This window comes from Girardinichthys multiradiatus, chromosome 3 (genome assembly GCF_021462225.1).
Source record: "Girardinichthys multiradiatus isolate DD_20200921_A chromosome 3, DD_fGirMul_XY1, whole genome shotgun sequence".
Taxonomy (NCBI): domain Eukaryota; kingdom Metazoa; phylum Chordata; class Actinopteri; order Cyprinodontiformes; family Goodeidae; genus Girardinichthys; species Girardinichthys multiradiatus.
Window position 1 is genome coordinate 19783102 of NC_061796.1, and position 27051 is coordinate 19810152.

At 40.4% G+C, this 27051-nt stretch overlaps 1 protein-coding gene across 2 annotated transcripts in view; it reads left to right on the plus strand.

Annotated features, from left to right (window-relative positions):
* Positions 1–27051, plus strand: part of oxr1a (oxidation resistance 1a) — a 240598-nt gene that overhangs the window by 118275 nt on the left and 95272 nt on the right. For both annotated transcript variants that reach the window (XM_047356468.1, XM_047356486.1), the window contains exon 3: positions 8–204. In XM_047356468.1, coding sequence (XP_047212424.1) covers positions 8–204 — 197 coding nt within the window. The remainder of the gene's footprint in view (positions 1–7; positions 205–27051) is intronic.

Genomic DNA, 27051 nt, shown 5'->3' on the forward strand with positions numbered 1-27051 from the left:
TGTGCAGACTGAAGCAGAAGTCTCAGTCAGTGGATATTGCCAGTCAAGGTTTTTCTCCAAGTCTGGTGCCAGCCTCGCCCCGCAACAAGGCTGCACCACCTGTTGCCAAGGCGACCACCGGCCTGGCGGTGCTGGAAAACAACACCACCAACTCCCAGCTGCGCTCTCCTCGATGTGTCGAACTGAAAAGAGGGTACACCATAGGTAAATGACATTGACTAATATGTTTGTTTAGCAGATTAAAATATCAGACCTTCCTTTTTCAGCCAGTTTTAGTTTAATTTGACTTCAATGCATTAAATTAACCCTGCTATTGGGTTTTTTGAGATGTTGCTTGTTTTCATCCTGTGCATACATTGTGGTGTGCCTTTTTTTTTTAAACTTTAAAACGCCACCTTCAAGCCTGGCTCTCCTTCTTTCACAATGTCCAACCTATCTGCTGCCAACAAATTCTCATTACCGGTCCCAGATGAGATTTACCCCTGTGACGAATTCTATTTTTGGCATCTGCGATGACTATGTGGGGGCTAATTGTCTGCTCCGACTCTGTTTCGGGGTTTTGGGGGTTGGTTGCTGCTCTGAGAGTTAAGTACACTTTGGGGACTTGACTTCACACAGTCGATGAAATGAATCTGAGTGAAACTAATAGTGAACTAAGGAGTGTAATACACCTCTGCCCCGTCCACTGATGGGATTTAGTTAGCAAGTTGCACGGGTCAAAGTAAGGAGGAGGGATCACAGTAAATTGTTCTGAAGGTGATTCAACATGTTCGGATTTCTCAATAATGTATATTTCTGTACTATGACAGCCATTAAAGACTGTGGGATGATGGTAGCTGCTGTAAAAAAAAAAATATCACTTTACAAAATGTAATTCAGTTCAACAAGTTCCTTTCAAATTAAGAGGAAAGGATATGTATAAAAGATTTAATTAGGAGTTCTGTGTAGTGGTTATGACCAGTTAGTGTCTTACTTGCATTACATAACTCCTCCAAGAGAAGGATGGTCTGTGTTCAGACAAGCAAATAGTTACTGAGAGAGTAGTGAGTGGCTTGTATGAGATCTACACAAAATTAAAACGAAAATGGATAACTTCTCCATAAGGTAGATTTAAGGACATTTTTGGAATAAATATTTGTTAAATTTAGTAGGAGTTTTTAAGTAAACTTTCTTATTGCCTTCAGTAATTTACTATATTTACCATCTGCACTTTAAACACTGGGAATGTGACCAGATATAACAAACTGATGTAAACTGAGTAATTAATCTGGCTATCTGATCAGCTAGTCCACCCTCAGTTAACTACATAGCAGATTAACTGCCAACTGTAGCTAAAATAGCCTTACCTTAGACAGGGTGATCAGTGGCCCAACTGATCGTGTCTTTCTTGTAATTGAGGGAAAGGTTTAGAAGCCTTATTTCAGTCAGCTAACCAGCAGTGTACAGCAAACAACCAAAGTACAGGCAGTATTACATTACTTTAAGCTCTATACAGACACCTCTTTCTCAGAATCAGAATCAGCTTTATTGCCAAGTTCGTACATACAAACAAGGAATTTGCCTCCGGTACACTTTGCTCTTTTGTTCTGTTTTGCATTACAGAATATACAAATTTACAATTTACAATGTACAATATACACATATCTAATAAAAAAGGTGCATTTGCAACATCTGTATGCTGTTGTTTTGTACTCTATTGAATGTTCATCAGAGAAACAGCCTGGGGGAAGAAACTGTCTCTGTGGCGGCTGGTTTTAGTGAACAGTGCTCTGTAGCGGCGGCCTGAAGGTAAAACTCTAAACAGTTTATGTACAGGGTGTGTGGGGTCTGCAGAGATTTTGGCAGCTCTTTTCTTGACCCTAGACCTGTATAAGTCCTGGATGGAGGGAAGGTCAGCTCTGATTATTCTCTCTGCAGTCCTGATTATTCGTTGCAGTGTGGACCTGTCCTGTTTTGTGGATGAGCCAAACCACACTGAGATGGATGAAGACAGGACAGAAAGAATGATGTCAGTGTAGAAGATGACCAACAGCTCCTGTGGAAGGTTGAACTTCTTGAGTTGCCTCAGGAAGTACAGTCTCTGCTGGGCCTTCTTTCAAACAGTGTCTATGTGTGAAGACCATCTCAGGTCCTCAGAAATGGTGGTTCCTAAGAAACTGAAGTGGTCCACTGCCGATACAGTGTTGTTGAGGATGGTGAGGGGGGTGTATGTGGGTGGTGTTCTCCGAAAGTCTACCACCATTTCCACAGTCTTGAGTGGGTTCAGGTGCTTCATTAAAAGGACTTTCCACAGAAAGAAATGTATGATAGAAAATATAGCAGTTAAAAGCTTTAGCTTTACCTAGGTGAGTGGAACATTATTGAAAACATACCAAATTCCTCATTGTAAATAACCATAGACCCATAAGGAAATACCCACAGAAGTCCAGACCCCATGAAAATCCCCCTTTAAGATCATTTCATCGGTCTAATTCAGCTTCCTAATAGAAGATCAAGTCATTCAGCCAAGAAAGACATTGGAGGCCAATCTACTGGATTCAGTTCCCATTTTGAGAGGACATTTTTCCATCATAATGTTGTATTTTCTTACAACCCCTGTGTACACCCAGGAGCAGATGTAGAGCAATACCTTCAGGTCATGAAAGCTTCGAGAGACGAGACGAGGTAATACACAACATGGTGTATTTTAGGAAAACAAAAGATCGTCACATTTTTGCAATGTTTGACCCATGTTTTAAAAAATCTGTCATCCGTGTAAACGTTTCCAGTTCAGGTTTAACCAGTCAAAGTATTTTGAACTAGAGGTGATTAAATACTATCCAGATTCATAAAAAAGCGCAATAAGAACAAAGCAAAATACCGCTTTCGTTTCTTAGAAGATTAAAAACAGATGCCAACGTTAGCAATATTAGGAGCTAATGGTTATCTGGTCACTGCCGGTACCAAATCTCCTAGATGTTATATTGTTAATTTGTCAATGTAAAATACTTTGACACAACCTTTATTCTTTTAAAGCTGGTTGGGGCCTGTTGTCATCCAGCCAACTAGGTGACTTTATTAGCCAACTCACAACAGGGCCATTTAAGAACAACCTGCTTTCTTATATCAAAATAAGAGTCTATAACAGAAGAACTGGCTGCCAGGTTTGAGGAACTAACCTTTATAACTGGGGCTTATGAACATAATTGCACTTAGTGCACCAGATAGATTCACATGCTGACAGCAATTGGACATTGCTTTGTTACAGAGACTTCACTTCAACATATATTGTGGATATGTTTTAATTTTGGGCGATCTCTTGCCACAAGATGTCAGTACACTCCAGCTTACCATTAAATAAAAAAGATAACTGCACCACAAAGCAGCTTATCTATCCGATAATTTTTGTAACAGTTCATTACAAATTAGGATTTTGCTGCATGTCTTTGAGCATTCACTGTGTGATTAGCCGTCCAAATCAGAGCAGCAGACTGCTGCTTACCATCGGTGGCTGTTATTTAGAAAGAGATGGCAGTGTCTAAGTGGGTTGCAGAGAGATTTTAGCCACATTGAGAACTCAGGAAGTGTGTGTGTGTGTGTGTGTGTACGAGAGTTTGGGTGTGCTCCTGCAGTCATGCATTGAGTCCTCTCCTGCCAGCCAGGATTGGATCAGGGAGCAGATTGATCTGTGGTCGTCTATATCAGCCCAGTGGGCGATAATCGATCAAGGAAATTTGGGATAACGGCTTGGCAGCCCAAGTGGACTGACTGCTGGTATTTCAGCCAGCCCTTTTCAACCATTAACTATTCAGTGACAACAGTGGATCTTTTTTTATTAGCGCAGGAAATGGCAATTAGTTAGCCCGTAAATACAGCGCAACTTTGACTTATTGTGCTTTTACGGCTTTTAACAGCAACATAATAAATTGTGCGAGCCTTGAACACATGAGTCATCAGAGGCAATCATTTGCCCTGGCTGCTATTGGCCTAGATAAACCCCATTCAGATCAAGGCCTGTGTTTTCACTTTATGACTTCAGAAAGAAGGCATCAACACTGCTGCAGCATATAATAAGACACTGATTAGTGAGTGCCCCAGCTCTCCACTTCCTGTCTTGATAGGATGCTAAAAGCGTAGCCCTGTGGCATTTTATGGAGTCAATCCCAGACTGGGCTGATCATGCTAATTTATTCTAATGGGATACTAATAATGTGGCCGTGCTTATCTGTAAAGCTGGAAACAGTTCTGTCATTAGAGGCACCCAGCATCTTCGCAAAAGACATCTTAATAACCTGACAAATGAGGCCCCCCATCTAGGTGGGGTTTGATGGTGTTGGGGGGTCTTTTTCCATTAAAAGCACGTGTCCTTTTGACTCAAAATGAGGACTCATTGCTAACTCGAATGTCAGCGAAGCAAAATCAAAAGGGGTCAAGGACAGTTTTATGCAGTTGGAGTAAAACTGTTATTGTTTTATCTCAGAAGGTCCACTCTGCATCCCTGTTGCTGTGGACAATAGTTAAAACTACAGAGTCTAAGGTGAAGGAAAGGACAGATAACTATATGGAAAGAGAGCTATACTAGGGAAAAGGAGTCAAACTGGGGAACTGAGATGATAAAACGGGAAGCAATGAGATGAAATGGAAAGATTAGGAAAAAATGTGAGGCACAGAATTAATTGGAGGGTAAAAGGGAGGAAATAAATTGAAAGGGAGGGTGACTGAGACTGGAGGAGAAATTAGATAACTGGAAATAAGATGGAAGGAGAAGAAGGTTAAAGAAAAAACTAAATGAGAGTAAATCAAGAAGAGAAAGTCTTGTAGGATAAAGATAGAGGGAAATTAAAATGTAGAATTGTAAAAATCAGAATATGAAGGATTAGGAGACGACAGAACAGAAGAAAGCCGTGTAGGAGAAGGGAAATGGTAATGTTTAGGTTAGATCTCATAGTAAAGACATCACAGATTACGGCATGGTTTAGAAAGGCACTGTGCTGTGATATATGCTAAATTAAAGATGGGGAAATGAAGACACTGGAGGAGAAGGAAGGGATGGGATGGTGCAAAGATAGAGGCAAACTGGACCCAAAGGATTTGGATTGAAATGGTTCTGGACATGAGACACTTGATGCCAGCTCTCCTTGGACTCTAAGCGTTTTAGTCTCACAGTGCCATGACCTCACCTGACCTTTTTAATTCATTATAGCAAAGTTGGCCGATTATCACCCGCCACACTTAAACAGAACATCTCCACAGATGAAGCAACATCCTGCAGCCAAGGAACACCTGAGAATAGTGTTTGATAGCACAGTGCCAGTACTGATTTACATGTGGTTCTTAGTCTTATAATCTCTGTGCGCAAATATAGTGTGTAGGAAAGGGAAAGTTTAACTCCTTCCCTTTAGACAAACACAAACTTTAGACCTCTGACCTGGAGGAAGTAATTCACCTTTTTCCAAGTAAGAACCATCCTCAGATTTGGAGGAGCTGACTCTTGGGTTATCATATTATGAGAACCCGGATTGCCGGCTCTTTTCCAATCTATCAAGGTGAAGGAGGAGCAGGGAGGGAGGGATGGATATCGGGTAAATTTATTACCCGATATCCCTACAGTGGACTGCTTAACACAAGCATATCTTGCTAACCATAGTTTCAAAACAATGTTACCATAATAAAAGGGATAGATCACACTTGTTTTCACATCATGACTGTTTTTGCTTTCCGTGAAATATTTCCAAACAACTTTCAGCAAGCTGACCAACAGTTTTCAGCAACCGGTATTGGAGGGGCTGCACCACATTGCTCTGCGCACCACACAACTGGAGAAATCTCACTTGGACACTTTCTCTGATATTAAAATGATGGGAAGTATGTCCAGTTTTGAAGTCTTATAAAATCTTAATATATGGTGACACTGGTAACCAGTTTTTTCCATCCATACGGTTCTCCTTTCTGCTGTAATTCTTACTATACGAAGACATGTTTTTACTTACATGAGACCCTTCACCTGTTCGTAACATTAGAGAGCCTTCACAGCATGTCAGAGGAGCAGTTGGTATCTGGAGGAAAGCTGTCACCCTCCATACCCCACCAGTTTTTTTTCTGTTATACCTTTTAGTTCTCCTGTGCTCTATCACTCCGTTTCTCGCTCTCTCCTTCTTTAAAACTCCTTTCTCGTTATCCGCTAATGTATTTCCTGTGTGTCTGACTGGGGGGGTGTAAGGAGACGGCTAATCCGTCACAAGGACAGACACTCCAACAGATCGCTACAAGCTGTGGCATCAACCTTGGCATCAGCCTTCAGGAAAGGCTTCTTTCGTAATGTTACACTCCTATTTGACTGAAATCGTATCGAGTAAAGTATTGATTTTTTTCTGAGATCAAAATTTAAGTTGAAGATCAGCATCAGACTTGTCTACAAGTACACCAATCACCCAGTGGCCATCCTATAACAAATCAATTTCTTTTTATTAGACAATAAGTGTTTGCGGGGGAGAAATGGTTCTAGTGCATGAGTTTTTTTGTGCCACAGCTTACAGACAGAAACTGGACTACTTGCTCTGCTAACACAGCAGTGCAGTCTGTGTACAGCAGCTGACACAAGAAATGCAAATAAACAAGAGGGAACGACACGTGCTGGTGAACCCTAACGCCCGGAGAGCATTGGACCCTGCCTTTACTGCCATCTGACTGATTATTCCCCTGTTAGTTATTCATTGGATTTTCCCTGCAGGGTTAAAAAGGGGATGAATGAACAAACCTTGCTTGATGTGCAGTTTTAGGAGTGCAGCAGCAATTCCATTAGCAGATATTCAGTAGACTGAAGAAGGTGTGAGGGTGGATGTTAAATCGCTACCTTATTGCTCCTTTACTTCTGCTTCCTGCAGGTTTTTAAAGGCTGTAGTGTTTGTCCTATACAACTGTACTACGTTGTGCTACTCAGCAGCTGTATATTTGTATCATGGGAAGGGAGGAAGTGATTATTTTTGTGGAAGCTGAAGGGGATAGCCAGCACCACAAGCCATATAGTCGTGCTGCTTTTTGTGTTTGGTGCAGTTGTCTCAGGTGGCACATTTCTAGTGCTTAAACCCACGGACCATAGCCAGAGGTGCCTGTTACACACAGCACAACTTTCATACACTATATTGCCAAAATATTGGGCCACAGCACCAAATGAATGAATTCGGGTGTTCTAATCACTTCCATGGCTGCAAGTGTATAAAGTTTGGTGTGGAGAAAATAGACTGACCTGCACAGAGTCCTGACCTCAGCCTTCTTGAACACCTTTGGGATAAATTAGAATGGAGGCTGCTATTTTGGTTTTCTCATCTAACTATGAACACACTCCTAAACCCTGTGGAAGATGCTTACAAAATAGTTAAAGCTGCTATTGCTGGCAGCGGTTGGTCCATCAACAAACCGGACCTTATAGATTAGGAATAGGATGTCATGAAAGTTCATGTAAAGGTAGACAGACAAATATTTTTGACACTTTAAAATGTAATAACTGGCCACAGGAACAAGATTTACATGCCTTTTCTTTCTTCAAGCTTTAACTTTAAACATGCTGAGAGAGCAAGCCTTTTACATCATGCTGCATGGTGGCGCAGCTGGTAGCACTGTTGCCTTGCAGCAAGAAGGTCCTGGGTTCAATTCTCGGCCAGGGGTCTTTCTGCATGGAGTTTGTATGTTCTCCCCGTGCATGTGTGGGTTCTCACCAGGTACTCTGGCTTCCTCCCACAGTCCAAAGACATGCCTGTTAGGTTAATTGGTCAATCGAAATTGCCCTTAGGTGTATGAATGAGTGTGTGTATGGTTGTTTGTGTGTTGCCCTGTGATGGACTGGCGACCTGTCCAGGGTGTACCCCGCCTTTCGCCCATAGACTGCTGGAGATAGGCACCAGCTCCCCCATGACCCACTATGGAATAAGCGGTAGAAAATGACTGACTGACTGGCTTCACCTTACTCAGACGGCAAATCGTTCTTCATCTTGGTTTTGCTCAGATTAATTAGAAGCTCTTTGTGAAGATGCCATGCTGAGGAACATGTTGGTAATTACCTGTTCAGAGGCTCATGACTCCTTTACTGTAAAGGCATGTCTTTTTTAAAGGCATCTCTTGTGAAGTCCAGGTAAATAAAAACCCTGCCAGAATAACAAGTATGTTGCAAAAGCATTAATACTCCTTTAACTTTTTCACATTTTTCCACAAACTTCAATATATGTCACTGGGATTTTATCTTGTTTACCAATGCAAGTTAGCACGTGATTGGTAAGCAACAAGAACTTGATCCATAACAATTTTTTACAAAGAAAATCTAAAATGTATGGCATACGTATGTAATGAACCCCGTTACTCTGATGCCCCTAAATAAAATCCAATGCACCCAATTGCCTTAATAACTCAACTAATAAGTACATATAATCAAATCAAATCTCTGTATAAACATATCTAATTTGTGAAAACCTAAGAGGCTTGTTAGAGAGCATCACAGAACAAACAGCATTAGGAAGACCGAGAAACACAGCAGGAAGACTAAGGAACAGAGCAGACAGGTCAGGAGGAAAGTTGTGGAGAAGTTGAAAGTATGGTTAGGTTATAGAAAGTGTAATGAGCTTTGTGCTTCTCACAGAGCAGGTCTCCAAGGACTGCTGATCGAGTAGGTCCTGAACTTGAACTATTTCTGAGCTTTTTGTGTAAGAAAAAACTGAAGACATCTTATAAAGCAATAAAACGTCCATAGCCACCATATGTCAATGAATGCACCAGATCATCTAAGCAGCTTACCAGAATCTGCAGACAAGTCATTTAAGAAATGTAAAGACTGATACAATCATGTGACATGAGTCGAAGTTTACATGAATCTATGCATGTTTCTTTCTTGTGCTGTGAGTAGCTCTGGATTACGACTTTGCTTGCTAGCCGTTACTGATAACTGCTCTATAGACCACATCAGCTGGCCATGCTCAGAGCTCCTTCTGATCCTTCTGTCCACTAAAACTTCTTTAGGGTTAACAATGGCCCATAAAATACTGAAGACTGATGTGCCTCCATCCACAGATCTTGGTGACAGTGGCATAGTCCAAATGCAGCAATGCAGGAAAAGAACATCATACCAATTGTGAAGCATGGGGTTGGAAGTGTCATGGTTTGGGTATACTGTGCTGCAGCAGGATCTGGCCAACTCGCCATTGAGCCTGTGTATGAATTCTACCATGAATCAGAGGTTTCTTTAGGAAAATATGAGCCCATAATATGAAGCTTATGCAGAACTGGACCCTGCAACATGCCAGTAACCCAAAACATACCAGTAAATCCACCAAGGCTTGGTTGAGGATCAAGAAATGAAAGGTTCCTGACTGACCCACCCTGATCTTAATCTCAATGAGATACTGTGGGAAATGTGACACATTTGCAGAAACAGGTGGGGGAAGGGAAGCAATGGGCTATATGATGCCAGAGAAAACTCTCTCTCGCATTCTTGCTGGCATGTCGCTAAACATACTGTGACATACATTTGTTAAAGGTTTGGAAACCATAACTTTCCAAAAGCTTTGCATACCTTGTTACAGGTAACCTGCTCATTCCTGCCGTAGATGGAATGAAGTTAACAGTGTGAGGGCAAGATGACAAAAGGAAGTGTTGGAACCATGTAACTTGTGACCTTTTTATGTATTTGTTAGCGATTAACATGAGAGCTGTCCTACTGAATTGCTGAGACTTGATGGAGATATACATTTTGGTCCAAATCAGAATCACAGGCATTTTTCTTTCATGCACCTCATGAAATAGTTTTTGTTGTAGCTCCTTTTAATTGTGGATAGGTTTAAACCGTTTGAGAAAGTATATTTGAGCAGGATGGGTTTTCTTAACATTGGTTTTGATGAATACATATGGCTAGTCCTAAACAAGATGACTGGAAATCCAGCTGTGAAGATGAGTGGACAGACAAAGAAGGAGAGACCTCAGGCTTAAAATCCACCTTGAATGTGAGTTTTCACTCAATCACACTTTAACATCTCAATCTCCCAAATAAAGAGAGATGTCTTTAATGGTGATAGAGGCCAACTGTAAAATGTGAATGAGATTGGTGGGATAAGAGAGATTGGGCACACTCAGACAGCAGAACCCACGGCTATGCCACTGTGCTTTTGCCAGCGGGGCTGCTTGTGTGCGCTGAGATTACCCCGATCCGTCTTGCCTTGGCAGCACAGGCTGGTCACATAGCACCAGAAGGCAGCTTAGCCTCTTTACAAATCCAGAGGAGCCTATTTTTCCTACCCTTACTTCCACCCACTCAGTCTTTCTGTCCCTCTTTTGCCTTTGTGGAGATCCGTCGCTTTTCAATCATTCTCTTTATCTGTCAGTGTTTGACTCTGTCTGTCTGCTCATCAGACCAACATTACCTTTGTTCTTGTTGAGGTACAATCCGATGGAGATGCTAGATATGGCTAGTCAGATTTGTGCTTGGCCCTACCTTCTACTTCTATGTAATGCTTTGTAAACTGTCTGGGCAAGTCAAGAGTAACATAACAGATTATCCTGCTTTTCAGTGCTGCTAAATCATTTCTACCTACAGAATACAGTAGCCTGAAAGGTATTTGCACTCTTACAGGTTTCTTCTGTTTTTGTTGTTTCGTCCCACTTAAATGTTTCAGATCAAACAGGTTTTAATATCAGACATAGATGGCCCAAGTTAACCACAATGCAATTGAATATAACCGATGATGTTAATGAAAATAGCTTTCCAAACCCAGCTGGCCATGTGTGAATAAATATCCCCCCTAAAGCTAATACCTGCTTGTGCCACCCTTTCCTGTGACAACTTTCATCAATGTCTGTGATAAATGGCAATAAGTCTTGCTAATGAAGGTGAGTTTGAGGTCACAAACCAATGGCTGGACATTCACCTTAAGGATTTTTTTGTTATAGAGCAGATTTCATGCTCCCATCAATTACAGCAAGTGGACCAGGTTCTAAAGGAGCCAAGCCACCCAAGGCTATTACTCTACCACTGCCATCTTTGCTCTGATATTGTTTTTTTTCTGAATGTTGTTAGTTTTACTCCACACAAAACTTTCCAAAGGTCCTGGGGATCATTTATTTTTTTGTGAGACAAGCCTTTGTGTTTTATTTGGTCCGCACTGATTTTTGCCTTGTAAATCTTACCTGTCTCTCATTGTCCAGTCTCTTTTTTTTATTTTTCAATCATGAACTCTGACCTTAACAGTGGCATCTGCAGTCCTGTCCTGTCCTTGGTTCTTTTCTGACCTCCTGCCACAGTTGTTCATATAATCTTGGAGTACGTATGTAAGTGATTTCTGATTTGTACAGATCTGGTTATAATCAGGCCTTAACGCTGATTCCTGATTCAACAAGGACGAGCAATTATACATTTTTTTCCTTAACGAATAAAATCATTTGAAAACATGGATTTTGTAGGAGTCATCTTTTGTATTTGTTTGTTTGATGGTCTGAAACATTTATGTGTGACAAGCAGCAAAAACAGAAGAACTATGTAAACATTTTTACAGTACTGTTTTTAATATCAGATGCAATGTGAATATAAAAGCTAAACATGTCACTAGAAGATGCAGTATGGCTTGATGTGGTTTTTAAAAGAAAGTGTATCTTGCACAAACTCTGTTTTGTCAGCACATACTTGGTATTCTGTGCAAAGTCAGTTTAGGTAAAATGTGTACAAGAACACCCATAGTTAATCTGGAGAAGGCACTGCAGCCTGAGGGGCCACAGTTTGTTCTGCCTGTTGATAAGAAGAACCTGACAAAAATGTGCCTCCAGGGTTGCATGATTCTGAAAAGCTCAAATCACAATGTCATTGCAAACCCTAATTGGGATATCTGATACGTCTGGAGTATTATTATGCCTGGAAACAACAAAGAGTTGATTTGTTTCCCTCAGGTGGATCTTTTGTATCCGCGTGAGGTGTAAAGTATGACTGGGAAGGTCAGTGTACAGACCTCGCGAGGGCTCGCAGCCATTACTGCAAAGGTTAATGGTAAGCTTTAACTGTTTCAGCCAGCAATGGAGAGGATTTGATGCAAACGTCGTTGCAGTCAGAGAATGTCATCTCTGTTTTACCAGGTTTTGACTTTTTACTCCGTGCTTATTATTCTCCAAGCTCCCTCCACGCTCTCGCCCAGACCAGACTGGCGGTGGAATTAATCACTGCCATCTAGAACTTTCCTTTTTATGACGACTGCTGATAATAAGAGGAAAGTGCTTTTCAGAAAGAAACAGCATGACTTCAGGGGAGTTTTTGTTTGACAATATACATGTTCAGTTATGTTATTAAGCTCGTTTTAAAGGCTTGCTTAATAAGGTGAGCTTATTTTACTGTATCATATCTCACCCTGGAGACCATAAAAGAGCAGGTTTGTCTCTGGTTCTATTAATCTAACACTAACCAAGTTATATACAGAAGACGTTCTATCAGTAAATTAAGATGAAAGGCCATTTATCTCTCCAGAACTTACACTGGCTCCAATTTAAATTGTAAAGTCTACTTTTCCACCTACAGGGGGCGCAGGGAAACGATGTCACAGTGAATCCACTTGTAGGAGAGAGGAACATGTCAAGGGAGTGACAGCGGGTAAAAACACCCTAAATGTGTTAAGACCTGCAAATGTACTTTGTTCAATCAAATCCTCTGGGTTTTTTATGTCACAATACCAACCCTCGTCTTTTATCCAGGCTTGAGCCACACAAAGACACTCCGGCAGAGATACTTTTACTTTCCAGTTATTTTGTTGTTTATGATTTAGTTGTCTAACGTCTGGTTCACATGGAAATCTGTAAGTCGGTGAAAAAACATTTAAAAAAAATTATACACTACACTACAGCGAAGGGATCAGTGAGGTGCTGTGATGGAAGAGACTCTCACTGCAGCTGGGAGGGACTGCTCTGGGAGGACCATGAGTGCTTTGGTATGGGGGAGGGGCTTGCAGCATCCCCTGCTTGTTGGGAAGAGTAAGAATGGTGCATTCAAAATTCACTGAAACTCACCAGAAAATGAAGCTAGAATAGCTACGAGTCATTTTTTTGAAAAGGTTCTCTAGACGGGTCTGTAAACCTGCTGGATATAGCAACAGTCACTAGGTGGTCGGCAGCGATTGTCGTTAGCACTACCGGTTTGAGAGAAAAAACTTTCACCAGCCGCTCACCAGACAGGGCCGGTCAAGGTGAATATCATCTGACCTCCCGATTTGTGGAGGCATCTCTGCCACATATTTCCCTTTTTTTTATATTTTTTTGATATTTGACTTCAGAGACCAAACTAATCAGGGGATTTTCAGTAACTTGGTTTTTTGTGTTTTCATGTGCGCTTTACCTTCACTGATGGCAGGGGCACCAAATGCCGATTTTTCATTTGCAGATTTCAACACGGTGTATCATGCTGTCATGTGCTTGAGTCAACGCTGTGCAGATCTAAATCATCGGACTGACTCACAGTTCGGCCCGAAGGAAAAACGCCACAGAGATTTAAAGCAACTATGGCTACTGTTGGTTTGTTTTTGTTTTTTTATTATTCTTTCTTTCCCCATTCTTTAGACAGTTAGAAAAGCATAAATGTTTCCTTCTGTTGTGCAAAAAGCCAGTGTGGGGAAAAGCGTCTGAATTTACTGCAGCACTGCTGTAAAAAAATCTCTGCCTTGGATTTATTGTCCTGCCGGTGTAATTACGTTGACCGGGAGTCTCTTGGTGGCCCTCCTCTCGTTGGGCTCAATTTATAAATGCCAGCGAGCCAGTCATCCCACCGTTTTCCCCACTTAGTTTAGAAAAGGCTGCAGCCATCCTGTGCCTGGGATTGATTACATATTGCCCAAATGAAGAGTAAGCAGTTTTTCGCTGTCGATTGCTTAGACCGGCCCCTGGTATTGATTTATTCCACAGCAGAGGGAATATAAGATCTGCCACTCCATATAACTGTTGATATTTGTTTCTCTATAGCTGATAGATCTATGGAGTAAGACAGCTCTGTTTTTGTTCTGTTTTCTATTTCATATACTTAGAAAGAAAAAAAGTTCTCTTTAGGTGTTGAAAACCAGCATATAGCATTATTTAAGGAGCAGAAAAACGTTTCCAGGCACTATCACAACAGCATGCCATTGGTGGCAATGATCTGATGCTTTAAAGTATCAATAACAGTAATGATTCAACAATGACACAGTATATATGATCTAATAAAGTATGTGGTATTTTTGTTTCAGTCGATTAAAAACACGAGAGGTTTTAATTATCTCCAATTAAGCCTGGAAGTTTGAGTTTAAAAATAGAAATGACGAGGTTAATTAAATTCTCTTGTATATATCCGATGTCTTTCCTATAGAAAGTACTCCTGGATCAGTGCTTCTGTGTTCTTTTGTGTCTCTGCTCTGTTCTCTCTAATCCCCAGTCGGTCGTGGCAAATGGCTGCTCACACTGAACCTGGTTCTGCTGGAGGTTTCTTCCTGTTAAAGGGGAGTTTTCCTTTCCACTGTCGCTACATGCTCATCCAGGTGGAGTGAATGCTGCCAGTCTCTTACTCTATGCAATCTGCTGAGTTTCCTTAGATAATAAAAACTTTTAACCAATTTGAATAGTAAACTGAATCCAACTGCACTGTTTCATAGTTAGGATTAATTGGAAGTATGTACCTGACTTGAAATATGTATGATTGTTTGAACTGACTTTGTAAAGTGCCTTGAGACGACATGTGTTGTGAATCGGTGCTATCTAAATAAAACTGAATTGAATTGAATTAAATATGTCTCTTCATCCTCGCCCGCCCCCTATCTCCAACCTTGAGGCCCCATTCCAGCCAACAACATCCTAAATTTAAACAAACTGCTGTCAAACTGTTTTTTTTTAACATATCTTAAAATATATGTGGGTCTACACTTGAAGAAATTAAGTGCACTTTGTCCTGTCACATCTATAAAGTGTTCCTTATCTTGTACTCCAGGGGCTGTACAGTCACCTGTCACTTTAGTAGGTGCACCTTGCTAATTCTGGGCTAAACCCCTTTTCTTTGGCATAGATTCAACAAGATTTTGGTGCATGTTGACATGATAGTGGCACACAGTTGCTGTAGATTTGTATTTGTATGTCCAAGTTGAAATTCTCCTGTTCGTCTACATCCTAAAGGTGTTCCAAGGATGGATGTCTGGTGATGGAGGTTATTGGAGTACAGTGAAATCAATAGGCATGTTTATATAGACATTGGGAACACAAGTATTGGGAATTATGGACTGATCAAAATAAAAATGTGTCATGCCAATCGGACTGTTATGATATGATTCAGCTCGATTGGAAAGAAAGAGGTGGTTTTATGTCGACCCTCAAACTGAACTGCACCCATGTAAACACTTGTTCTGATCGTCTCCTTCTGAATGGGACAAAGTGACCCGACTGCACATGTGTGCCCTATGTCAACTTGACGCATTCTGCATAGCTTGATTGTGGTTATTTGAGCTGCTGTTTTTTTTGCCTTCTTCTCTTCCTTATTATTACAGCTTTTGTTTGTTCAGTGTCAGCAATTCAGTTATTTTCAGCTTCTTGCACATCAAAAGAGTGGGTTGAGGTGTTCTGGTGTCTGATGAGAACTCCTGAACACCTTCCTTTTGTGGGTTCTCTAGGAACGCCTTTATATCTCTGAACTTGGAATTACTCGGACATCACATCCACTTATTTCAAAATCATTCCCCAAAATACTTCAGGATAGTGACATGGAAGGAAATCATAGCAGCGTATAAAGATTTAATTTGGTATATCAGATATTGCTCTGGTTATCCTTACTTTATTACTGATTATTAAATCTGAGCTTGAGTATCTTGGGGTCTTGCAAACAGATGACAGCATCGGAACAGCTAAGCAGTTCCTTTGCTGATACTGGTGTTCTTTAGGTGCTTTTTACTATTGTTTTGCATTCATTGCCCTTGCAGGTTGTTACCCAGTCTTTGGAGATAATGACATTAGACAGGACAGTTGGATTCAATCCAGAATGGTTCGAGTTGAGAGCGATTCAAACTCGATTACAGCCTATCCACCTGGAGCTCTTTACCTCTACCCCCTCCCCCAGCTCTTCATATTACAATACCAATAATGTCGTGTTGTTTAGTTCTTCCAAGTCTACATTCGCTCAGCAGCGGTTTATCCAATAGAGAGAAAATAACTAGAGGGTACGATTTAGCTGGCTGGCGATTTGCTCTGTGATTGGGTCATTGCTTTGAATAATCACCAGATCTCAGAACTCTGGAAGCCTGTCAGACAGTAGCATCGCAGCAGAATGCAGATTTACATACTTTTTTTTCCCACGGAGGCCAAACAAAGTAACCCTGGAAGAACCGCTGGCTGCTAAAGGACAGCCATTCTTAAAATGCTTCTCCTCACTCAAAATATTCATTTGATGTCACTTTTATGAGGGTTTTTTAGGATACCTGCACTGAATTTGTTATTGCATGTCTCATCTAGAATGCATTTAAGCTTTCAGTTTTGAGGCACTTTATAACTATTATTATAGAGCTTTTTGGAGCAACCTAAAACAGCACTGATTGAACAAGACAACACGTTAATCATAGTGTACAGTGTTTGCAAGGTCACGGCTGCCTGCTCTTTTTGCCGTTTCTTTCAGATATCTCACAGTGTCAGTGTCTGTCTGTTTGGACATTTTAAAGTAAAGGCTGAGGGCATTTATGTGCCATGTTGGCTTGACTGAATCATGCCATGATGCCATCTTTCCCCGGGTTCTTTGCCCTGATGGCTTGTCCTCACAGGAGGGTATGGCTAATAATATTCTGGAAGATACTCTCCCTGTATGGCTGAGCTTACTTCCAGAGAACATTTTTGGAACAGTTGTTTCTGCAAAGCTGTCACAAGGACTCCGATATGTGGCTATTTTGTATAGAAAATACGGTATAGAAAGCCAGAAAATTGCAGACGACTTACTTACATCACAATTATATTCATTCACTGCAGTTGAAGCTTTTATCTACTGCTGTATATAAGTCACCACTTAGTTATATAAACTCTTATGTTTTTATATACTGATGCTATCTTTGAGCTGGGTATGTTTCATTAATAGACTGATTATTATCAATGAGTCCCTCCCTACGCAGTTAATTACATCTTCGCTGCTTCCTAATTGACTCCTGTTTCTGCTTAATTGGAAGTATGTACCTGACTTGAAATATGAATGATTGTTTGAACTGACTTTTGTTGGGACCACACAGCCATGGGTGTTCAACACTAAAACTCCGGTACATACTTTCCTGGAACCTTTCAAAATAAAGTGCATTAACCTTCTTCCAGCACAGCCAGGAAAGGAGGTAACTGCGGACTTCCTGTGGCGCCAATACCCAAATAAAAGCCCCACCTTTCCACAAGTCTTTCTCTTAAATTTACAAGGCAATAATCCGGATCATCCCACACGTGATATTTTAAAACCATGCTGGGAAAAAGAAAAAAAACAAGTTAAGAGTTTTGGTTGGATTATCAATAATATAGCAGAAAAATTTCAAATATATGAAAAAGAAATAAGTTTAATGTTGCCTTTGCCAGTAGTGCCACCGTGGCTGTTACCAGAAGCAGTGGTGGATATGGCATTGATGAAAAAGAAAAAGGATCCAAAATGTAGATTAGATTCAAGTATAATACAAGAATATATAAACAATTACTATCATTATGTCCAGATTTACACAGACGCATCAAAAACAGATGAAAAAATAGGAGTAGCATTTGTAATACCAGAATTTAAAATAAAAGTAGGAAAAAGAATTACAGATGGATTATCAGTATATTCAGGAGAATTATTAGCCATATTGTTAGCAGTGCAGTGGGTGGAGGATATAAAACCATTAAAAACAATCATTTGTTCAGACTCAAGTTCAGTATTATTAAGTTTAAAACATAATCATTCAGAGGGTAGACCAGACATTTTGTTGGAAATAAAACTTACTTTATTTAGAATACAAAGAATGGGATTAATATTAGTGTTTTTATGGGTACCAGCACATGTAGGAGTTGGAGGGAATGAGAAGGCGGACAGGATAGCAAAGAAGGCAACACAAAACAACATTAGCTTTATAATAAATATTAGTAGGTCAGAGGCAAGAAATATAATTAAACAGAGAATCAGGAAAGAGTGGCAAAAAAGGTGGGATGAAGAAAGGAAAGGAAGATGGTTTTATAGAATCAACAAGATAGTAGGAGAAGTAAGAACTGGAAGGAGTAGAAAAGAGGAAAGATTAATTACAAGATTAAGACTAGGACATACAGGACTTAATTCTACATTGTTCAAGATAAAGAAACATAATACAGGAAAATGTGATTATTGTGGAGAGGAGGAAACAATAGAACATGTAATATTGAAGTGTCAGAAATATGAACAAGAAAGAACAATTTTAAGGAGAGAATTTGTAGGTATTAAAGAAAATTTTATATTGAGAGATACTTTGCAAAGAAGTTTAGGTAGCAAACATATTCAAATTATAATTAGATTTTTCAAAAGTACTAAATTAATAAATAAAATTTGATTGTTGTAATAGTAAATAAGATTTAAAACCATGAAGAACCACACTCCATACCAGTCGGTGGCGGTAATGCACATCATAACGTTATTTGCCAACTGCCAAAAAAACAACACAGAAGAAGAAGAAGAAGAAGTCTTTCTCTTCCACACCGATGACCATCGGGTCAGGAGGGAACACAGCGCGCTGAATGTCTTTTGCTGGCAAAAGGACATAAATTCAACTGGATCCAAGGACCGATCATTTGCAAAAGTTAAGTAGAATGAAATACTGTCTGTGTATCCGGTATTTTCATTCATGAACGGAGAAATTAAGGTGTAAGAGTTGCTTACATTTTCTCTTTGAGGCCCCACAGAAGCAAACGGTGTTCCGAGAGAAGCTGTTTCGACAAGCCGAGTCTGGAGGAAAGACGACGGCCGCAACCGTGTTTACGGTAACGAACAGCTGGTCACCTTCTGATCGGGAGAAACTGAGAAAGTTAGCGGGAAGCTAACTCTTTGTTCACGACGGATATCTTCTTCAAACTTCGCCTTGGGACGACATTCCCTCAACAGCTTCAGAGGTTGGGGTTTGGGCAGATTAACAGATTGGTTTAGGATGAAATGATCTAAACGTTTTCATGTTATGAAGTTTGTTTTGTGGAACTCGGCTATCTTGGTGCTAGCATGCTACCTGTAGCACCCAGGCCGGTTCGGGTTCTTTGTATGTGTTAAAGCTAAGAAACTTTATTTAAAGGGTGGTTTTAACCAGAACATTGCTCATAACGAGCCGTCAGCGCTTATGCATTTTAACCCTGGTATTTTAAAGGTATGTGTTGATTCTGGCGCTAAGCTATCTCTAGCTTAGCACTTTAGCTAGCTTATTTGTTAGCCCAACGGCCAGCCGGTAAGAACACGTGTGCTAGCATTAAGGCTAGTCAACAGAAAGGTTGTTAGTTTTCAAGCTAGTGAATAATAGTCCCCGAACATCATTTACTAAAGTTGATAACTAAGTAAACACCATTAAGCCCCATTTCTCCAGAAAGATTTGGCTCTTTTCCAAAATACTCAATAATATTTCTTCAAATATTATTTTAATAAATGAAGGCAGCTAATTAGACACCGTTGAGAATTAGTCATCCAGGAGGTTAGTTTTATTCAGCAGATCATTATTTAAAACATTATTTTATTAAAATAATATTTAATCTGATCTTGCATTGTGAAGGGTTGTCTAAAGGTTGCTGATTATTTTCTAAGTTAGTTCCAAAACTAACTTCACTTCACTTCCAGATTCTTCAAGATAATCCTTGGTTCTCAAACATAAACATTGCATGGTAATGTTGCATCACTCTTTTTGGTCATGATTTCTAATCATCTTTAATCAACTTGTTTATATTGTACATAGTCCATTAGTTGTCATTATTCTTTAATTCTGCTTGGTAGTTTAGTTGGATTGTTTTAGCATAGTAAAGAGTTTGTTGATTGAAATATGTTTGACTTTGAGTTGACTTATTTTTGTTAATAAATTCTTGTATTTTAAGAAATTGTGTGAATTCATTCCATATGTGTGCAGAGTTTATGCTGTTCAATAATGCCTGAGCTTGTCTCACACCTTTCTATTCTGTCCTAATACCATCGCCTTATTGGGCTGGTATTCACAGGACAATCCTTAACAGACCGGAATATTATTTGGTAAAATATTAATATTAAAATATTAATATTAAATAATATTCTCAGATTCATATTTACAACACTTTGTAAAGTGCCTTGAGACGACATGTGTTGTGAATCGGTGCTATCTAAATAAAACTGAATTGAACTGAATTAATGCCCTGCGATGGACTGGCGATCTGTCCAGGGTGTACCCTGCCTCTTGCCCATAGACTGCTGGAGATGGGCACCAGCTCCCCCGTGACCCACTATGGAATAAGCGGTAGAAAATGACTGACTGACTGACTGAATTGAATTAAATATGTCTCTTCATCCTCGCCCGCCCCCTATCTCCAACCTTGAGGCCCCATTCCAGCCAACAACATCCTAAATTTAAACAAACTGCTGTCAAACTGAACTGTTTTTTTTTTACATATCTTAAAATATAAGTGGGTCTACACTTGAAGGAATTAAGTGCACTTTGTCCTGTCACATCTATAAAGTGTTCCTTATCTTGTACTCCAGGGGCTGTACAGTCACCTGTCACTTTAGTAGGTGCACCTTGCTAATTCCGGGCTAAACCCCTTTTCTTTGGCATAGATTCAACAAGATTTTGGTGCATGTTGACATGATAGTGGCACACAGTTGCTGTAGATTTGTATTTGTATGTCCAAGTTGAAATTCTCCTGTTCGTCTACATCCTAAAGGTGTTCCAAGGATGGATGTCTGGTGATGGAGGTTATTGGAGTACAGTGAAATCAATAGGCCTGTTTATATAGACATTGGGAACACAAGTATTGGGAATTATGGACTGATCAAAATAAAAATGTGTCATGCCAATCGGACTGTTATGATATGATTCAGCTCGATTGGAAAGAAAGAGGTGGTTTTATGTCGACCCTCAAACTGAACTGCACCCATGTAAACACTTGTTCTGATCGTCTCCTTCTGAATGGGACAAAGTGACCCGACTGCACATGTGTGCCCTATGTCAACTTGACGCATTCTGCATAGCTTGATTGTGGTTATTTGAGCTGCTGTTTTTTTAGCCTTCTACGCAGTTAATTACATCTTCGCTGCTTCCTAATTGACTCCTGTTTCTGCTTACCCAAAAGGTTGGATCTATTTAACCAAGCTGACTCCTCGCACCTCAAACGATGCGATGTGTCTACGGCTTACACTTTAGCCAACAACGGATCCATCTAGCGCGTCTCCTGGGGGTGAGGATTCATTATCCAGTTTAGCATAGTTGTGGACCGAGCGATGTCAGATGATGGATGAAGAGTGTCCGGGGTGAGGACAGCTTTACAGCATCTGGGGGGAGAGCAGAACCCTGGGTTTGAATCCTCCTTGGATTTAAGATGTCTGTCTGGCTGTGACTTTTGCACCGCTCCCTCTGTGCGTCGCTGTCCTGGGTGCCGTCTAACTCCTGTCTGGGGCACAGAGCCACCTTTGAGGCTTTGATGTGGCTAAGTGATATATGAGAGGTTTTTTAGGGTAATGATGAAATATATGGCTGTGTCTGAGTTTAAAGGAAGGTAATTAACTCCTGCGGAGAGGTTCAGCACAGATAAGCCGATGGACAGTGACATAACAACGTGTTTGCTTAGTTTATTTGCCTAATAGTGCCTGTGTTGTGGCTCCTCTTTCTCTCTCCTTGTCAGATTTATTGTGGACTAACCTTCAGCACTCGGCTTGGCTTTATTATTTGAATAAATTACCTCGCTTGAAGGGAGCAGTGGTGCATGTCTGATGCATGTCCCCTCTCCTTCCCTTCCTCCCTCACCCTCTCTTCTTTCTCATCTCAGACCATCTTGTGTTTTCCTGTTTCCCCTGTCTGTTTCTGCGCCTATAATTAAGTGTCTTCTGGGAGCTGTCATGCATCTAGTCATCATACACGGCTCTCTCGCTAGGGAATGCACAAAGCAGAAGCCGGTGGAACAATTTGAAAGAGAAGCCTGGATCCGCTCAGGTGATGGATGTGTTCCTACGTTTAAGCCAGTGGTCATCAGTCGCCAAGGCCGCCCAGGCTCTCGCTGAGTTTTCAGACAGTGCAGACGTCCACAGAGGATAAATGACCTTGTGCTGGGGCGGTGGACGAGGCACTGAAAGATGGCCCCCTCTGGCACCACCACTTATCGATCACTGCTAGCCACCCTGTAGAGAGACAAGCCAGGCAATACCAGCAGGTTGAAATGTAGCCGCAGCAGGTCGGTGTCCGGCGGAATGACACAAGACCTCCTCCGCCATCACATTTCCTATCTCTGCTAAAGGCATTAGGCTGAAATGCAGAGGCTTGTCTCCATGCTCACTGACACCAGGCATGAACATGAATGTGACACTCAGCCTGAAAGCTTGGATCGCCCTTACTCTGTATTTCATTGTTTAAAATACTCTTATTGCAACAGAAGGTGATATATTGGCCGTCATTCAATGTTTATGATGCTGAAGTATTCATATATCTTGAAATATTTTAATGGATAGGATGTCATAGACCAACACAAAGTAGTGCATAGTTGTGAAGTGGAAAGATAATAATACATAGATTATTTTTTTAACAAAGAAATACCTGAAAACTGTGTTCTCCTCTTTGGAACCACCACTTGTTGCAATTAAAGCTGCAAGCCTTCTTTCTGTAACTTCTGTATTGGATTTCGGTCTGGACTTTGACTAGGCCACACGTGAAATTAGATTGAGCTGAACCATTCCACTCCAGCATTCTCTCCTCAGCCCCAGTCTTGAGCCTCCAACAGGTTTTCTTGCTGGATTGTCTTGTATTTAGCTCCCTCCATTTTACAGTCAACTCTGCTCAGCTTCCATGTCCCTGCTTAAGAAAAACATCCCCACAGCATGATGCTGCCAACACCATGTTTAACTATCTCTTTTTTACGAGTATTTAAGCGTGAGCCTGAAGGTTCATTATTTTAGACTTTCTAGAATAGCTTTTCAAGATGTTGAAAGTAACATTCAAATCTCACCAGCTTAAATCAGGTGGAGCTGTTGTGGTGAAACTCTTTCAATGGGTTTTTCATTTTATTTCTATGTTGTTCCCAGTTTATTGTGCTGTATCTATTTGTTAAGCAGATATGATTTAAAACTAGAGACTGTAGATCTGGTATGAACCAATTCTGTCCCTTCTGTCATAGCAAATGGGTTACCAGGAAGCACCTGTGGGTTTAACTGACTTTACACCATCTGTTCATTTATCTCCCTGTCATCCAGTTCATACTGAATGCCTAATATGAAGCACAACCTGTCTGGGTGTTTGTTTTCTTTATTATGTTTCCATTGCATGGTGGGATGTAGGGCAAACTCATGTTGTTTTTGAAAATTAGGAAGCAGTTCTTTTATTTGACTGTTATTTCTTAGTAGTAAATCTAAAGCTGATATATTTTGTGTTTTTTCTATTACCTTTATTTATTGTGTTTATGTATACTCTTTTTATTTTACATCTGAAATTCATACAATGAAGCTGGAATCACATATTTGCTAAGGAAAAAAATGTGAAGGACTTGGTCATTTTTTTCCTCTCCTGTGCACATCATCACATTCCTCAGATGGAGTTTCTATTTAAAATGTTAACTTTACCCTGAAAAAGCACCAACTACTCTGTGCCCAGTTATGTCTGAGAATAATTTTCATACAGTGCAATATTTATTGTGGTCACGTGATGTTGTATTCCAGTCCCTTTTTTATAGATGCTTGGGTTGTGCATTTTATGCCCTTGGCAAAGCCCATGTCCATGTTGGGAATGGCGACTTAAAACTATTGCACAAATTTCAGCACACCTAAAGGAAGAATGGCAGAGAAAACAGTTTTAAGTTGGAAACTTTCCCTTCAACTTTCTTATAATTTAACGATACAAAACCTGACGTGAAATAATTTTGGTTAATATTGTTTGGAGTAGAACAAATGTGAATAACTTGTCATCATTAACCATCTCTATAAACAAAAAAGTCCTCTGACTATGATTATGTTTCCTCGTTTTGGCAGAATGATCCTGAACTGTACCAGCATTCAATCAGGTCTTCCCGTCTCAATATATCACTTTCACATCTGGTTTTATAAATCCACTCGAACACATTTATGTAGTCCTTTGCACAGAAACAAAGGATTAGTTGCACCTTTAAAGCTGTGTTTCTGAGGCAGAGGTACCTATGTATTATATCCTAAAAGAGGTGACATCACTAAAAAATGTTTGTATCTCAAAGGAGAGAAGGAAACACCTGCTTTAGCAGCAAAAAAAGTGGTCTGCGTGGTCTTCTGTATAGTTTGGCAGGCTGTGGCTCAGTGGGGGTAGCTATTGTCTTGTGATTGGAAGTTTATAGGTTTGATTCCAGCTTCCTCCCTTTCCACCTGTCAATCTGCCTCTAAGTATGGTACCAACCCCAAGTTGCTTAACACTCAGTACCGGTGTATGAATGTATGAAGCTTTGCCAGTGCAACTATGTGAATTTGGCTCTAGTGCAGTGGTTGCTGGTGGAGTTTTCTGTACATAAATGTCCCCCTTCGTTCCTGCATGGCCAATGCATTAAGAGGATCTTGTGACATTGTGTTCATGAGGAAGGTCTTGATTCTCTTCAGTGTTGAGAAGCACCTCTCAGATTCAGCAGTGGTCATAGGAGGTGAGAATCTTCAGTGGAGCCGCAATCTCTGAGAAGGTGTCCTGAAGATGGTTCCCCATAAAGACCTGGTACAGAGCCAGAGCACCAATGCAGCTCCTGAACTCATCGTTGCTGTAGATGAGAACCGGTTCAGTTTTCAGCTTGGTTTTGTTCAGTATTGGGTAACCATCTATAGTGGTGTTCAGTGCTGCTTCAGGATACTGGCTGTGGTGTATTATTTTATATATAACAAAAATAGCAACAATGCAAATAAAATTTCACCTTTAAAAATAAAGACCATTATATTATATTACAATATATTAATATTATATATTAATATATGATATCATTATATATCGTATTGTATTATATAGGACCTCTTCGAAGGTGTTTTTCTCCATTACCTAAAAATATAGCACTGATACTATGTTACCTCTGTAGCTACGTACCCTCTGAATGTCCCTGGGCCCAGTGTGTGGTGTTTCTTGGCCAGAGGAGATACGCCGCCACTGTATTCTCTACACAGGGTAGGGAGGGAATATCTGAACAGAAGCAGAAGAAAAAAGTTAATCTTTAGTCGCCAGGTAGTAGTTAAGTTTAATAGAGATTAACACAGTATCATTCAAATTAAACAGCATGAGGTACGTATTAATTTACCTGATCTTTTGTATGTTGTGTGCTGCACATATCCCTGAACAACGACTGAATGGATGGTCCGCTTCTGGAGCTAGCTGTAGGGAATGTCTACACCCAGTTTCAGGAAGAAGCTGAAACTCTCATCTTTCAACAGCATCACAAACTGTCCAGCTTCTCTCACAGTTGTAGGATCAAGCTCTCCTGAGTCCCCAATGCTTTCAAAACACTGGAGCAGATCTTCTTTGTGCTCAAAAGCAATATTCACACCTTGGCAGTGGAAGGAAAGCTGCACCCCAAAACCTCCTGTCTCTTGTATTGAAGGTAATCTACTGCGCATGTAGAACATTTATAACATGAGTCTATGGGCAAAGATTTCTGTGCCCCCGAGCAGAAATATGTCGCCAATAAGACAAGTTTACTCATCATTAACTATAAAATGTTTATCTTGCACATCTAAAAAATACATACCTATTATTATTATTATTAATAAATAGTTTTACTTTATTATATCATTTTTGTTTCATTATTTTTGTCTTTTAATGTAATTTGGTATAATAGAGGCCACCCTACCGCCCCCTTTTGGTGTGAAGTGCTTTGAGTGGTCAGTATAGAATAGTGCTCCATTCCTGAATTTCACCCAAACTTTAGCTTGTGGATAGGTTTAGCATGCAGAGGAGTTCATGGTCGATTCAATGACTGCAACAGGCCCAGATCCTGTTTGGGAAAACAAACCCAAATCATCACCCTTTCACTGCCATGCTTTGCAGTTGTCGTACTGTATGTGCTTTATATGCTCTGACTTTCTCTCAATTTCACAGGATGGAACAACACCTAAAACATGTTTCAAGTTATGGGCTTCATCTGGGTCATCACCAAATATCAATTGCATTTGATTTTGCATTTTTATCTTACTATAACAGTCACCTGATGTTAGTCTGTACCTTTGAATAGCACTTTTTTCTTTAAATGCTCCTTTGCTCATCAGGTCTGTACTTGGAGCCGAGACTAATGGATGAGCTTTATATCAGTGGTGATGTTGGGTTATGACTCTCAGAAGTGTGTAAAATGGAAGATGGTGCAAGTTCAATACTGTCTATTTTTCTTGTGAAATAATGACATGATGAAGACAGTTTGAGTTATGGCAGTCAGATTTCTTCACTGAAAAATGAGACAGCCCTCTGGTGATTCAGCTTGGCATTGTTGTAGCCTTGGCAGGCACCACAGCGCAGTTGATTCATGTTACCCGCTCATGAATATTTGGGCGCTACTGCCAGTGTGAAAAAACATACTCATCTGTAGTGCTGACAGGCCTTTGAGAGGTGAAGCCTGAGAGAGGGTGGGATTTTCTGACAAAGGCTGTTTAACACCTGTGATTGCTGCCGTTGTGCAGATGCCTCCGCCTGATTCGTCCTGGCAGCAGACTGTCTTTATTGGTCGTCATTTTGTATGAACTGCGGAATAATGGAGCAGAACGCTACTCAAATTCAGAACAATGTAGGTTCGGTGTTTTTGCTCGAAGGTCCATAGATGCTTCAAGAAATGGCGTCCAACATTCATCACGACAGAAGCCATCATAACGTAACTCCATAAAGGCCCTAAACAGAATGCACTGAAAGGCACGTTTGTATTTGCCAGCAGGTACATTAGTGCCACATGAGTGAACTCTGCTGCGTTTACATC